We start from the raw sequence: 14,821 nt of genomic DNA, 5'->3' as shown, positions 1-14,821 counted from the left end.
GGCCTCATTAGCCAAAAAACTACAACATGGCCTAAATCACCTGCAAAAAAACCCATAAAATCAACTCCAAACCAATAAATAACATCTTTTAAGCTCAAACAAACTCCCATAAGCTAATTTTAATTAATTAAGACTAAATTTTGGGGAAACCACATGCAAAAATCCAATTTTCGAAGTAAAACTATACACATAAAGGCTCAAAAAACACGTATTTCATGATAGATATCAACTACTAAGCTAAACTCGCTTAATCTCATGTTTCAGCGAGTTAATTTATATTTTGATGAATATTTTAAATTTATGTATTTGTTATTTCCATTTTTTAATGAGACATTATGCAGAGGTAGAGATATAAGCCATGTTTGACCTTTTTGTCATTACTATAATGTTTTGATTAATTGATTCGTGCTCCTATAATCTTGCATTTAATGATGGTCAAGTTAGATTCAATAAGGATTAATTAATATGTTATTTTAATTGAAAATCATATTCTTTACTTGATAAGACTAAGAATACATTATGCTTAAAAAAAATTAAAAAAAAAAAAAGAAAAGAAAAAACAAATTCTTCATAATCTTAGAGTGGCCCACACTCCAAAAAGATTGATTCTTGTGATTAAATAAACAATATAATGAAAAGGAAAATGGGACAAAATTAATTTATAAAAATAGTATAAAAAAAGATATAACGTATTTATGATAATTCACTTTTAAATATATAAAAGAAACAAATACGAATCAAAATCATATGTTACGTTACTTTTGTAAGAATACAAAAATGTGATATATTTAAAAATACCATTATTACATTTTATTAGTAAATAAATCTACTTTGTCTTTCCTTTATTTCCATTTATTATTATTATTATTATTATTTTGTCAGGACATTTAAATCAATTAAAAACGACAAAGAAATTGCATCAATTTTTCTAAAAGAATATGCTGCTGTGTATTTCTCAATCTTCTCAACACACATAGATACGTGCAATAAAAGTTTTTTTTTTGGAGAAAATATATAATAAAAGATTGGACCATGACCTAATCCCAAATCTGGATTCAAATATTTATAAATTTCATGATGCTTTATATTGTGATTGGATCTATCCAATCGGTATCTATTTAGTTTTTGAGATTTTAAAAATCATTTTAGTTTATGAAATTTAAAAATAGTTATAAATAGTCCTTAAATTAATTTGATTTAGTTGATTAGTGGAAAAATGATAAGACATCTTGATGTGATAAATTTTAAATAAGGTCGAAAATATAAATTTTAAAATTATAACGGAGTTTAATTTTAATCATATAGATAAAAATGACCAAAATTAAAATTTTTAAAAACTTGATTAAAATTTTCATGATAGTCGATATTCACATGATAAAACACTTATTACCATTCTACCCCTAGACCATTATTTTTTGAATTTAGATGCCAAACTTTTAATTTAATCATAATTTAATAGACAAATAAATGTTGAATTCAAAACATATTTTAAGAAGAGTCTTTTGCCTAATAACAACGGTAACTTATTTAGATGGAAGAAGAAGGTTGCAAAACAAATTGAAACCTGCACATCAATGTAGTGTTGACACATACACTATAATACTTAAGTCGGAGAGCGAGAGTGAAAATCTTGAAAATTGAGAGTGGGAATCAATCTACTTTCTTTAGAACTATATTGATGTATTTATAGGAATAGATTATCTAAGTTATTCTATATAGAATTTCAGAGCTACATTATGATAATCATCTCTTTGGGTCAAGACATGCGAGGAGCACACCTCATTAGCCATTTTCGAGCACATTAGCTTGGACCAAGGCCCAAACCACCCTCTCCCTCAGGGCCATTTTGGTCATAGGGTGCTACTCTTCGCTCGAATCTAGTTATTTTCTTAACTATGTTGTTTATGCCTATTTTACGTCGATTACGTCATATGGTCCAAAATAATCCATAATAATTATAAAATTTGATTTAATAATTTTAAAAAATTTAAAAACATTTTTTTATGATAGAAAATTATTTCTTTAAAAAAATGGTGTAGAACAACTAAGATAAGATTTTTCAAAATATTTTTAAAGAAAAAGGGTAGAGAAGGACAAATAGAACGAACCTAAACAATTCATTAAAAATGAAGATTAAAAACGTCATAATTTATTTTAAGCTCTAAAATTAAGCTTTTTGTTTCATGAGTTTACATCAACATTAACAATAAACTTTTTGTTTAAAAAAAATCAAATAGATTAAAAGAATACAAATAAACAAAATAATTTCATAATGATATCATTATTTTGTCTCGAAAGCAAAAATCAAATATATCTATTCATTATGATACGAACTTATATGGACCACAAAAAAAAAAATCAAATCTAAATTGAAAACATTTTGTCATAAAAAAAACAATAAATAAAACAGTGAATTAGAATAAAAAAAGGTTTGGGCCCAATAAAGCGGGGACCAGGCAGATCCAGTCCAACGTCTCAGGCCCACGGTTTTGTATGAAAAGACCAAATTACCATCTCTAGATGTGGCCACACCTTTTCAAATTCGAAAATTTCATGACCCGTTTTATAATTATTTTGTTTTTAGTTTTAGCTTTTGAAAATTAAACATATAGACACTATTTTCACTTCCAATTTTTTTTTTTATTATTATTTACGGCTTCGTTTGGTAACCATTTGATTTTGATTTTTTTTTTTTTAAATTAACTCTATTTCATCTACATTTCTTACAATGATTTGCATTTTTCTTAAGTACAATGGTTGACTTTTTAGCCAAATTTCAAAAACCAAAGCAACTTTTTTAGTTCACAAAATTTGCCTTTGTTTTTTAAATCATTAGTGAAAAGTAGGAAACAAATGAAGAAATTTGGAGGTAGAAGTAGTGTTCATAAGCTTAATTTTCAAAAACAAAAACAAAAAGCAAAATGGTTACCAAACGAGACACTTGTTTTTTGTTTTTTGTTTTTTATTTTTGAAAATTTGCTATTTTCTCCCTATTTCTTCCATTGATTTACATTTTTTTAAGTACAATAGTTAAATTCTTAGCCAAATTAAAAAAAACAAAACAAAACAAAAAAAAGCCAAACAAACAAAGAAACAAACAAAAATAAAACAAGTTTTAAAAAGCTACTTTTCTTTTAATGTTCAAATTTGGCATGATTTTTTAAACCATTGATAAAAAGAAGATACAAATGAAGAAATTTAGAAATAAAAGTAATGTCTATAGACTTAATTTTCAAAAACAAAAAAATCAAAGTCAAAATAGTAACCAAACAGGTCATAAAAACAATTTTTTTTCTATTTTTAAAATTTGACTAAATTTTCTATTCGGATACTTAAAAAATGCACATCATTATAAGAAATCAAGAAAAAAAATAAGTTTAATTTTTTAAAAATCAAATATAAAAATTAAAATAGTCACCAAAACGAACCTAAATGTGTTTATTTGGTTTGATTATCATTGAGATGAAGTCTTTATTTGTATGTACTTTTGAAAATGTTGATATTTACTAGTCTTATAATTTAACTCACTAGTTGTATAGTTTTTTCTTCTTTCTTTCTTCTTTTTTTTTTTTGTTTTCTTTTTTTTTTATATATTATAATTTTCGTTTTTATTATAAAACATGTGGGAATGACCGACGAAAATAAAATGGATATTCACTCACTAATGTAGAGTATAAGCTACGGCAACAAAATTGACATACTAATATAATATACAGTGATTCAAAGAAATAATATATCTTTTATTAAAAATAAAAAATAAAAAGCAATAATATATCCCTTTCTTAGATAACAAATAAATAATATATTTTGATTACTGGTACAATTATTAACATTATATGTCATATTTTTTTTCGTAAAAAATTCAATTAATTTATAAATGGTCCATGTCTCTTTTATTTTTTAGCCAAAAAAAAATGTTTTTTTTCAAAAACCAGTGGGCTGTATTAAAAATTTAAACTAAATTTAAAAACCAATTTGGTAGCTATGGACCTATGGTTTTATGTTTGACGCTTTATAATCTCAAAAATTTGGAACGAGATATTAGTTTAGTGATTATTACGAAAAAAAAAATTATATTAGTAATTGAGACATACGTGTAATTCACATTTTTATTTTACAATGCAAAGACAATAGCATTATTCTTTTTTAAATAATAGCATTTTTAGATTTAATATTGTTTAGTTTTCATTTACTAATTTTGTATCATTAAGGATAGATTTTGAAGTTGTGAATGCAAAAGTTTTTTAGGGCTAGCTTTCAGAACAATATTTTAAACATTTCTTTAAAATTTGAATTCTAAAAGGAATAATATATAACATCATTAGTTATTTTGAGATACTAGTCATTCATAAAAATAAACTTTAAAAAAGAAATGTAACAACTTAATTAGTTTTTTTTGAAAAATAAGTAATTCATAAGAAATAAACTTCTAAAAATAAGGATAATGATTAGTTAGTTATTTTAAGATATAAAGTAAGGAAATTGTTATAAATAGAAAAATTCCAAAAATATTATAGCAAAAAGTTCCCATAATGTAAAGTATTCTACTAAAATAACCTTCAAGAACAAAAAAAAAAATAATAAAAAAATAAAAAAATAAAAGTTGTACTCAAGAAATGCATGCCAAAGATGTTTTCATACATCTAATAACAGATTTCTGTTTAATTTTTTAATTTATCATTTTCTAAATTTTTTCATTTATTTCTCTATTTACATATGGTGAAGATTTAAATTACCTGGGAATTTTTGTCATAAACTTTTGTTTTTCTCTCTTTCAAGAAGATCCTAAAAACAATGGTAATATTATATGATAATTGCAATAGGTAGCATTTTTATGACTAATAATTAAGTGTATAACAATATTTTTAAATAATTAGATCTAAATTTTTCTATATTTACAAATTTTTTTGCATCGTACTAGATTTTCACATTTGTAACTATTCACATTTGCCTTTTAATTCTTACCTCACACTTTTAGTTTTTAGGTTTTGACTTTTATCATTTCAAAATGTTAAAATTTTACCTTAAAATTTGAGTCTTGTTTCAATTTGGTATATAGATTTCGGAATTTATACTTTTTATCCCTAATTTTTTTTTCATTAATGTCTATTAATATTTTAACATACTTGCTTTTAGTATTTGACATGAATGTCTATTAATTATTTTAATAAGTTGAATTTTAATAATAATGAAAAATAGTTGAACTTAATTAATTATAAGTCTTTAAATTATTGTCAAAATTATATACATGTTTTTCTCACAATTTCTTACTCGTGGTGGTCGTATTTTAAACGTTTGAAATCATAACAAATTATATATAACAAAAATGATTTTTTTGTAATCTTCAAATTTTGGCTTTAATTTTGAAAACACTTCTCAAGTGCAATCTACAAAAGATAAAAACTAATGTTTCGATCGATGACCATTTCGTTTTTTGTTTTTGATTTTTGAAAATTAAATATATTTCTTTTTCATTTCTTATAAAGATTTGCATATTTCTTAAGTACAATGATTGAATTCTTAACTAAATTTTAAAAGCAAAACAAGTTTTTAAAAGCTATGGTTTTTAGTTTTTAAAATTTAACTTAGTTTTTTAAACTATCAGTAAAAAGAAAATAAGAAATGAAAAAATTTGGAAGTAAAATTAGTGTCAGGCTTAATTTTTAAAAATAAAAAAACAAAAAACTAAGGTCCTGTTTGGTAACTATTTGGTTTTTTAAAATTAAGTCTATAGACACTACTTTTCACCTCAAATCCCTTCATTTGTTATCCATTTTTTATCAATGATTTAAAACACCAAACCAAAATTTATAAAACTAAAAAAATTAGCTTTTAAAACTTATTTTTATTTTTAGAATTTGACTAAGAATTCAATCATTGTACTTAATAAAAATACAAATCAGGGTAAAAAAGAGAAGAAAATAGACAATTTTTAAAAATAAAAAACAAAAGAAACGAAATGATTATTGAATATGATTAAATGATTATCAAACAAGACCTAAATAGTTATTCAAGCAGGGAGGTTCATGGCTAAGGGTAAAGATGCCCGAGTGTTTTCGATTATCTAATAAATCACTGATTATATAATTAATATTAAAAAATAGTTGCTATGTGAATTCAAATTTCACCACCATTTACCTATTAAGACATAATAATCTCTACTTGTCCGTACAGATATGATTACACTCATACTTAGCTTATTTTCATGGTTGACTTTGCTTAGCATTCATTTGCATTAGGTATTATAATATATTAGTTTACCAACTCCCTCCATAAGCTAGATTTTCTCTCTTCTTCTCAATTCATTGTGTATATAAGAGATTCGACCTCTTCTTATAAATCAAGGTCATTTACTCATAACTCCTTTAACTTCAGACTTCATTGACTATAAATCACAGGAACTAATTGGTTAAAGGTATGGAGATTCAAATTGCAGGGCTTATTTTGCTGTTATTTTTGTGGGGTTTATGGGTGTGGCGTCACCGTGGAGCGGTGGCCGATGAGCAGCTACCGCCGGGGCCGCCTCGTTGGCCAGTGGTCGGAAACTTGCTCCAACTTAGTTTTTCCGCTCATGAATCCTTCACAAAACTTGCCGCCAAGTACGGCCCAATCATGACCCTCCAACTTGGGTCAATGAAAACGGTAGTTGTTTCCTCAAGCGCGGCGGCGCGTGAGATGTTCAAAACCCACGATGCGCCATTGTCAGGGCGCATGATATACGAGGCAATGAAAGGGGAGCACGGCACAGAAGGCTCCTTAATCACCTCCCAATATGGGCCCCACTGGCGGATGCTTCGACGACTCGCAACGTCAGAGTTCTTCGTCACCCGCCAACTTGAAGCCATGAAACACGTCCGTCGTCGCTGCATCGATACCATGATCCGCCACATCGAGGAGGAAATAGAGGGTGGCGTACACGCGCCGCCTTTGGACGTGGGAAAATTCATGTTCATAATGAGCTTTAATTTAATCGGGAATTTAATATTCTCAAAAGATTTATTAGAGGCAAATTCGAAGAGGGGAAAGGAATTTTATTACCATACGAGAAAGGTGATGGAGATGGCCGGAAAGCCGAATGTGGCGGACTTCTTGCCGGCGTTACGGTGGATGGATCCACAGGGGATTAGAAAGAAGACACAATTTCACGTGAACAAAGCATTTGAAATTGCAGGAGAATTTATAAAAGAGAGATTATTGTTAAGGGAAAAAGGGAATATTATTATTAGTGATGAGAAAAAAGAAGAAAGGAAAAAAGATTATTTAGACGTGCTTTTGGAGTTTCGTGGCGATGGGGTTGTGGAGCCTTCTCAATTCTCTTCTTGGATCATCAACGTTATCGTCTTCGTAAGCTATATTTTTAATTCTTATTTTGCTTTTCATATTTTTCAAATAAAATCGTTATCAACCCATCATATCGTAGTTAGTAACAAATAGAGAAGCAGATTGATGCATCTCACGTGCTATGATTGACAAATCATATAAATAATAATATCAGATTGTATGAGAAGCAGGTAGATGAAGATTGAAGGATCGGATTTATGTTTTGTTTGTTCCCAATATTTTCTAATTTTTTAAGAAATAATGGGTGGACACTATTTTATAAATCATACTTTTTGTTGTTTTGCAGTATTATTGTAATAATCCTAAAGATATAATTGTATGTTTTTTTTTTTTTTTTTTTAAATTTTATTTTTCAATCTTATTTTTGTTTTTATTTTTTTTATTTTGTTATAATTTTTGTCAAATTCTTTTGAAGTTTGTATTTAGTCTCCGAATTTGGTTTCGTTTTAGGTTCTAACTAATTTAATTCCTATATCCATGCAAACCATCTTTTCTCAAAAAAAAAAAAATTATAATATTATTATATTACATATATGATATATATATATATATATATATCAATATATATATATATATATATATATATAATATATATATAACAAAAAAACAGAAATCAAAACAAGAAAAAATTATTTGAATCGAAAATTGATAATCTATTATTTTAAAAAAATAAAAAATAATAAAAAAGTTCAAAAATTCCTTTTAGTTCTCCTTCAATCTTTATCTAGGTGGTCGATATTTTACATATATTAAAAAAAAAAACATGTTTTTTTTAATTACCACGTGATAATTTTATGAATAGATTTTCCATAGAGATTAGATATAAACCATTAACATTTTAAGTATTTTGTTTCAATTTTTAAACCATGGATTTGGTATTTTAAGGTATCATCCTTTTCTAATTTTCTCATTATAATTTTAAAATATATACTTGATCACCATTAAATTTAATTTTTCTTTTTGAGTTTTGAAGAATTAAAATATTGTTTAAAAAATCATTTATAATCACTATTGATTGTTAAAATTTGTGGTCATAAACGTGATTAAGTTACTTACAAAAGATACTCAATTAATCCATTTAAAAAAGAATAAAAACAAACAATTCATACAAATTTCTTAAAAAAAATTTTTACAAATTTGCTTAAAAACTTAAAACAACCAATTCCCTATTTTAGAACTCACTTATGACTAAGCACAAAGCTCAATGATTATATTACTTTATACACACATATATTTCAAATTTTCTGATCCACCGAAACAAAAAGAAAACATTACAGGATACGATATTAAATTTAAAGGTATAATAATGCATCAAATCTTTATCACATCCTCAATCACTCACATAAGAAAAATATAATAAGAAATTAAATATTAAAAAATTATTCACTATAATAAATTATATGATTAAACAATTTGTATAAATACATTGATGGGACTCGAGACTAAGGGTTTTTCTAATTTTAAACCGACAAAACAACGCATTCATTGCAATGATTTTTGGTTTTTTTGTTTGTTTTGTGTTTTTTTTTTTGTTTTTTTGTTTTTTTTTTTTTTTTTTATTATATATATCAAGGAGATGTTTACGGCGGGGACGGACACCACCACCAGTACACATAGAATGGCAATGGCGGAGCTTCTCCACAACCCGGCGGCGCTGCAGAAACTTCAGGCGGAGCTACGAGCCACCATCCCGCCGAACGCAACCTCGAAGAAAACCCATCTCCAAAACCTCCCATATCTTGACGCTGTCGTCAAAGAAACCCTCCGCCTCCACCCGCCGCTTCCATTCCTCTTCCCGAGAATGGCCATGAAGCACTGCAAAATCTTCGGCTACCGGATTCCTGCTGAAACCCAAGTCTTGGTAAACTTTTGGGCTATCGGTCGTGACCCAAAAAACTGGAAAGACGCTTTGGTTTTCTCGCCAGAGAGATTCTTGGTTTCCACCGACAGCAAGGATTTCAAGGGTCAACACTTTGACTTCATTCCATTTGGCTCCGGCCGCCGCATGTGCCCGGCAGTGCCGCTAGCGTCGAGGGTTCTTCCAATGGCTTTAGGGTCGTTGATTCTGTCGTTTGATTGGGCTCTGCCGGAGGGAATGTCACCGGAGGAGATGGATATGTCAGCGCAAATGGGGATTACTCTCCGAATGAAAGTTCCTCTGAAGGCTGTGCCCACTCGTCACAAACGACGTCGCTTTGATTGAAAAATATGGATTTGGTATATATTTTTATTGCAAAAAAAGGTCAGTTATATATAATATACTTGTCTACATATGGATACGGGTAAATAGAAATCTCACTAGTTCTTTAAATATAGTGTATTTTTATTTGATTTAAAAATTAAATACAATAAAAATACACTACATTAAAAGCCAGTAAGAGTTTTACCCAACCAATGTGTAGATAAATGTTGTTATTTGTAAAATTATTGTCATTAAATAGATAATTTGGGCTTCTTGAAAAAGAAGTTAAAAGAACTCAATTGTAATTCCACTGTAAAAATAAGAACGTGCAAACATTTCTGTATAGCGTACTCTCATTGTTGACTTTATATTAATACAATCCTAGTTTTATTTCGGGAAGGAATGGCCAATTTCATTAAAATCATTTTTTTAAATCTCGTTTGATAATTAATTTTTCAAATCGTTTTTTTAAATCCATGTTTATTTATTCACATTTCTTAGTACGCTTTTCACAATTTTTTTTAAAAAAATATTTAAATTTTTATTCAAATTTAGAAAATAAACACAAACACTACAAGAAATCTGAGCTTTGATGTCGATTGGAAAAACTAAATACGGATGTACAATGTCGGTTTCTTAAAAAAAGGAGATATTTAATGTCGATTGAAATCGACATTGTACATGACCTTCTCTTTTGAATCCCAAACAATTTTTTTATCTTCATTTTTTTTTTTATTTTCCTTCCCTCCCCATTTTCATTTCCCTCTCAAACTTATTTTCTTTTAAATTTGGGTTTTTTTTTTCTAAAGAAAAGAAAGGAAAAACAAAAAAGAAAAGTTAAACAAACCTTAGCCTCCCTCTACTTTTTCCCTCTTTCACTCTTCCTCCCTCTCTCGATACCCGCAACATAGCCCTCTTCCCCTCTCCTCCTCCTTCACCATTCTCACCGCTCAATTTGTCTTCCTATTAGAGTTAATTTTACCTTTTGTACATTAACTAGAGTTACTTTTTAATTCTCTTATATCTGTATGTATATATGTCTTTTCTGTACATCAATAATATAAGGCAGATATTTTACTAAACTCAAAGTCTAATATGGTATCAGATGTAAAAATTTGTGCTTCTTTCTATTGAGCTTTTCTTTCTCGTGTTTGCCATGGCCAACGATGATGTGCCTCCTCCTTCAAACCCTAATGTTCCAACGACTTCTTCTACTTTCGATTCATTGATCCTGTCGTCAATGTCTTCGTCATCAACGGTGGATCCTACTGTCTTTTAACAATAAACCAATCCTTTTTTTCTTCACCATTCCGATAATACCAATCTTGTTCTTGTCTCCAATTTGCTCACTGAAATGAACTACACATCTTGGAGTCAAGTTATGGTTATCGATCTCACTGTGAAGAACAAATTAGGATTTGTTGATGGATCTATTCCACGTCCGATAGGTGAATTGCTCAGTTCTTGGATTATCTGTAATAGTGCAGCCACCGACTGGATTTCTTAATTCGTTGTCCAAAGAGATATCTGCAAGTATTAATTTCGCTGATTCTGCTTACGAAATATGGATTGATCTTCAAGAACGATATTAGCATAAAAATCATCCAAGAGTTTTTCAACTTCGCCATGAGTTATCGCATTTGTCTCAAGATCAAACTTCTATAACTACCTATTATGCAAAATTGAAATCTCTCTGGAATGAGTTGGTTTCTTACCATTCGGTATGCTCTTGCGGTTGTTGCACTTGTGGTGGAGTCAAGGACCTCGTTCATTACTTCCAAACTAAATATGTCATGACCTTGCTTATGGGTCTCATTGACTCTTTCAGTCAGATTCAGGCTTAGTTGTTGTTGATGGAGCCTGTACCAACCATCAATCGTGTCTTCTCTTTGGTTGTTCAAGAAATGGAACAACGTTCAATTCCATCTTCTCCCTTAACATCTTCTATTTCTTCCACCACCGCCCTTATGGTCAAGAATTATTCGATGGCTCATACCACTTCCACTGGAACGTCTAATCATTCAAACACGTCTAAGAAGAAAGAGAAACCTATTTGTTCACACTGTGACATACATGGACATACTGTTGATCGTTGTTATAAGCTCCATGGTTATCCACTAGGCCATCACCTTCATTAGAAAAATCTTCCAGCCGAGAAGACAAATTCTTCTGATTCACTTTCTTCTTTGACTACTGAACAATGCCAAGGGTTGTTGTCATTATTACAATCTTACTTGGCCAAGTCCAAGTCTGACACTGAGCCATTTGCTATTACTTCAAATGTTGCAGGTATCTATCATGATTCCTATGTTTTTGCTATTTTATCTGGTGCTTGGTTTTTAGATTCTAGAGCAATAGCTCACATTTGTTATCAACAAAGAAATTAATTTTTACAGAAAAGAAAGAACAAAATATGCATTTATATAAATTACAACATGCTAAGTTAAAAGAAAACTTAGGGTTTTAGAAACCCTTACCTTTGAAGACTTTCATCAAGTATCCCTCAATCAAGATCCGACAACTACCACGATGACTTTCTCAGTATTCTCAGGCAGAGAACCCAATAGTGGTGAGCTCTGACTATTTTGGAATGGGGGAATATAGATTTGAGTAGAGAGGAGGAAGAGTTGAGATTGTTCACTAACCCAAAACTCACAGAACAACTTCTATCTTTCTCACAGTCTATCTCACGAAGAAGGAGACTTTCTCCTCTCTTTCAAAAGCCAAAATATTACTAAAATAACCACCCACATACGTGGGTGGAGAGAAAAAAGGGGAAAGGAGTTAACTCCCTCCTTCATTTAGATTAAAAATAAAAATTAATATATATATATATATAACTAACTAACTTATCATATATATTATATTAAATTATATGTTATATCAAATATAATATATCTATAGTTTTAATATTGTATCATAATACAATATAATCTATAGTTTCTTTTTCTCTCATATGACATTCAATATAAATCACATTATATTTAATTAACAATTATGAATTCAATTCATATTAATAATATTTGAATCAAATTCAATATTTTATTTTCTCTCACTAAAGCTATAATGTATCAAATACATTATAGTAATTATATCACATATAATTAAAATAACTTAATTATATTATATATAATTAAATCCTCCAGTTAATTTGAATAATTCAAATTAATCCAAAACTGATTCTCATTTAATCCTATTGAGCTACCAAGGGGACCTCATGGACCTGTAGCTTAAAGCCCAACGGTACATGAATAATTCAAACTCTTTAATTAAACTATTCATCACCTGTTAACGGTGGGTACTCTACTAAAGACCAAAAGCTGCACTCTTCACATTACAAATATATTTTTATGTCCACTGGATATAACTAATCAACAGTACGACGACCCTTCACAAATTGCTCATAAGTACAGTTGAGCCAACATTACCGTTTTGCCCCTGTAATTACATCTAACTCCTTAAGTACCACTGGTCCCTTTAATGAACAATAGATCATAGTCCAACTATGACTAAACCCCTCTTGGGCAAGGAAAGGGTGTGATTGTTTAAGCCCTGGAATCAACCCTCAAGGGAGCAATTTATCTACTTATCCCGACCTTGGGGAAGAAGTGAATTCCTTCTTGTGTAGCTGTGTTCCTAGCTCCTCAATCAAATGAATACCCAAAATAGTAGGCGTGTTGAGTCGACAATCTGGCCATTCTCACCCATACAAATCAAAGGACTACCCCCATAGGTAGGAGTTCACAACTCACCAGGATTCAGGTCATGTTACCTATGGTCATCCTAGTGAAATGTAAGTCTCTATTATGAACGACGTTATATAATGAGAATAAACATTTCGTGGTCCGATCTTATACAAACTCCTTTGTATAAAATATCACCGCTTACATGTCTATACATGAATGATCAGGATCAGATCATTTGTAGCATTTTACAACAATTGTAACACCTACAAAACGGGCCATACTTGTAGTGTCACTAGGATAAGGTACCCAACCTTATCCATCTACTATAGACCATTTAGGTTATCACTTAAACATGATCCACCCATATGTCTCTACATATATGTTTAAGCTACAAGATAACCTTGTATGTTAGTTTATTGTTTTGCGGTTAATGCAACAAAATATGGAATAAAATATCATATATTTTATTAAATAAACAATGAGTTTGTTCAAAACATTTACAAACTATAGAACCCTACGAGATTTAGGGCATCAACCTAAACAATTGTCAAGTTTGTTGAAGCTTCTTGTGTGATTCAGGACAAGTCATCTTTGAGGATGATTGGCAAAGCTAGCTTGTGGCAAGTTCTTTACCTGTTTCACATTAAACAACATGTTAAGCAGGTCCCTACAGTTGCTGTTGTTTGTAATGCATCTCATTGCTCGGTTGCTACTTGGCATGATAGATTTGGACATCCTTATAACATTAAATGCTTTAAAGGCTTTAATATCTGTCGATTCTGTTAAAATTCCTGCTCATGAACCTTGTTTGATTTGTCCATTAGCCAAACAAAAGTGTTTTCCATTTCATTATAATCAACATTTAGCAAATAAAATGTTTGATTTGATTCATTGTGACACTTGGGGCCCTTATCCCTCTCCTACACATGTTGGTTGTTGATATTTCTTAACTATCGTTGATTATTTTTCGAGGTATACATGGGATTTTTATAACTCGAAAAAATACAAGTTATTCTACCTCTTTTTGTTGGGAATGGTGTCCTAAATCTCCTTGTAATCTCGTAGTTTGCAAACATTGTATAAACATATTGTTATTAATAAAATAAGTATTATTTATAAGCATATACTCAATCCAATAAACTAAGATCCGAGGTTATTTCATGTAATTTAAACAAGTATGTAGAGACATACAAGTGGATCTTGTTTAAATAATAACCTAAACGGTCTGTAGTAGATGGATAAGGCTAGGTACCTTATCCTGGTGACGCTACGTATACAGCTCATTTTGTAGGTGTTACAAGTGTTGTAAAGTGCTATAAATGATCTGATCCTGATCATTCACGTGGAGACATGTGAGCGGGGGTATCCTATAAAAGAGTTTGTATAACACCAGACCACAAAATAATTAGTCTCTTTATATAACGCCGTTAATAATAAAGACTTATATTTCACTAGGATGACCATAGGTGACATGACTTGAATCCTGAGTGAGTTGTGAATTCCTGCTCATGAAGGTTGGTCCTTTGATTTGTATGAGTGAGAGTGGAGATTGCCAACTCAACAAGCCTACCATTTTGGGGATTCGTCTGATTGGGGAGCTAGGAACACAGCT

General features: G+C 29.7%; 1 protein-coding gene across 1 annotated transcript; it reads left to right on the top strand.

Moving 5' to 3' along the window:
* The first annotated feature begins 6,417 nt into the window (after window positions 1-6,417).
* On the top strand, window positions 6,418-9,853 carry LOC120091861 (iridoid oxidase). Its single transcript, XM_039050011.1, has 2 exons — window positions 6,418-7,344; window positions 8,915-9,853. Exons 1-2 carry the CDS (start codon window positions 6,418-6,420, stop codon window positions 9,542-9,544), a joined length of 1,557 nt encoding a protein of 518 aa, XP_038905939.1. The 3' UTR covers window positions 9,545-9,853.
* The last annotated feature ends 4,968 nt before the right edge of the window (window positions 9,854-14,821 follow it).

Source organism: Benincasa hispida, chromosome 11 (assembly GCF_009727055.1).
Source record: "Benincasa hispida cultivar B227 chromosome 11, ASM972705v1, whole genome shotgun sequence".
NCBI lineage: Eukaryota > Viridiplantae > Streptophyta > Magnoliopsida > Cucurbitales > Cucurbitaceae > Benincasa > Benincasa hispida.
Note: the sequence above shows the minus strand (reverse complement) of the source record. Positions and strands in the feature narration are given on the sequence as shown.

What these genes read in the sequence shown, in the direction of transcription:
- LOC120091861 (XM_039050011.1), top strand. Translation starts at nt 6,418, where the DNA reads ATGGAGATTCAAATTGCAGGGCTTATTTTGCTGTTATTTTTGTGGGGT. An exon ending in TCATCAACGTTATCGTCTTC is followed by an intron (nt 7,345 to 8,914) that starts GTAAGCTATATT and finishes ATATATATCAAG; the next exon opens with GAGATGTTTACGGCGGGGAC.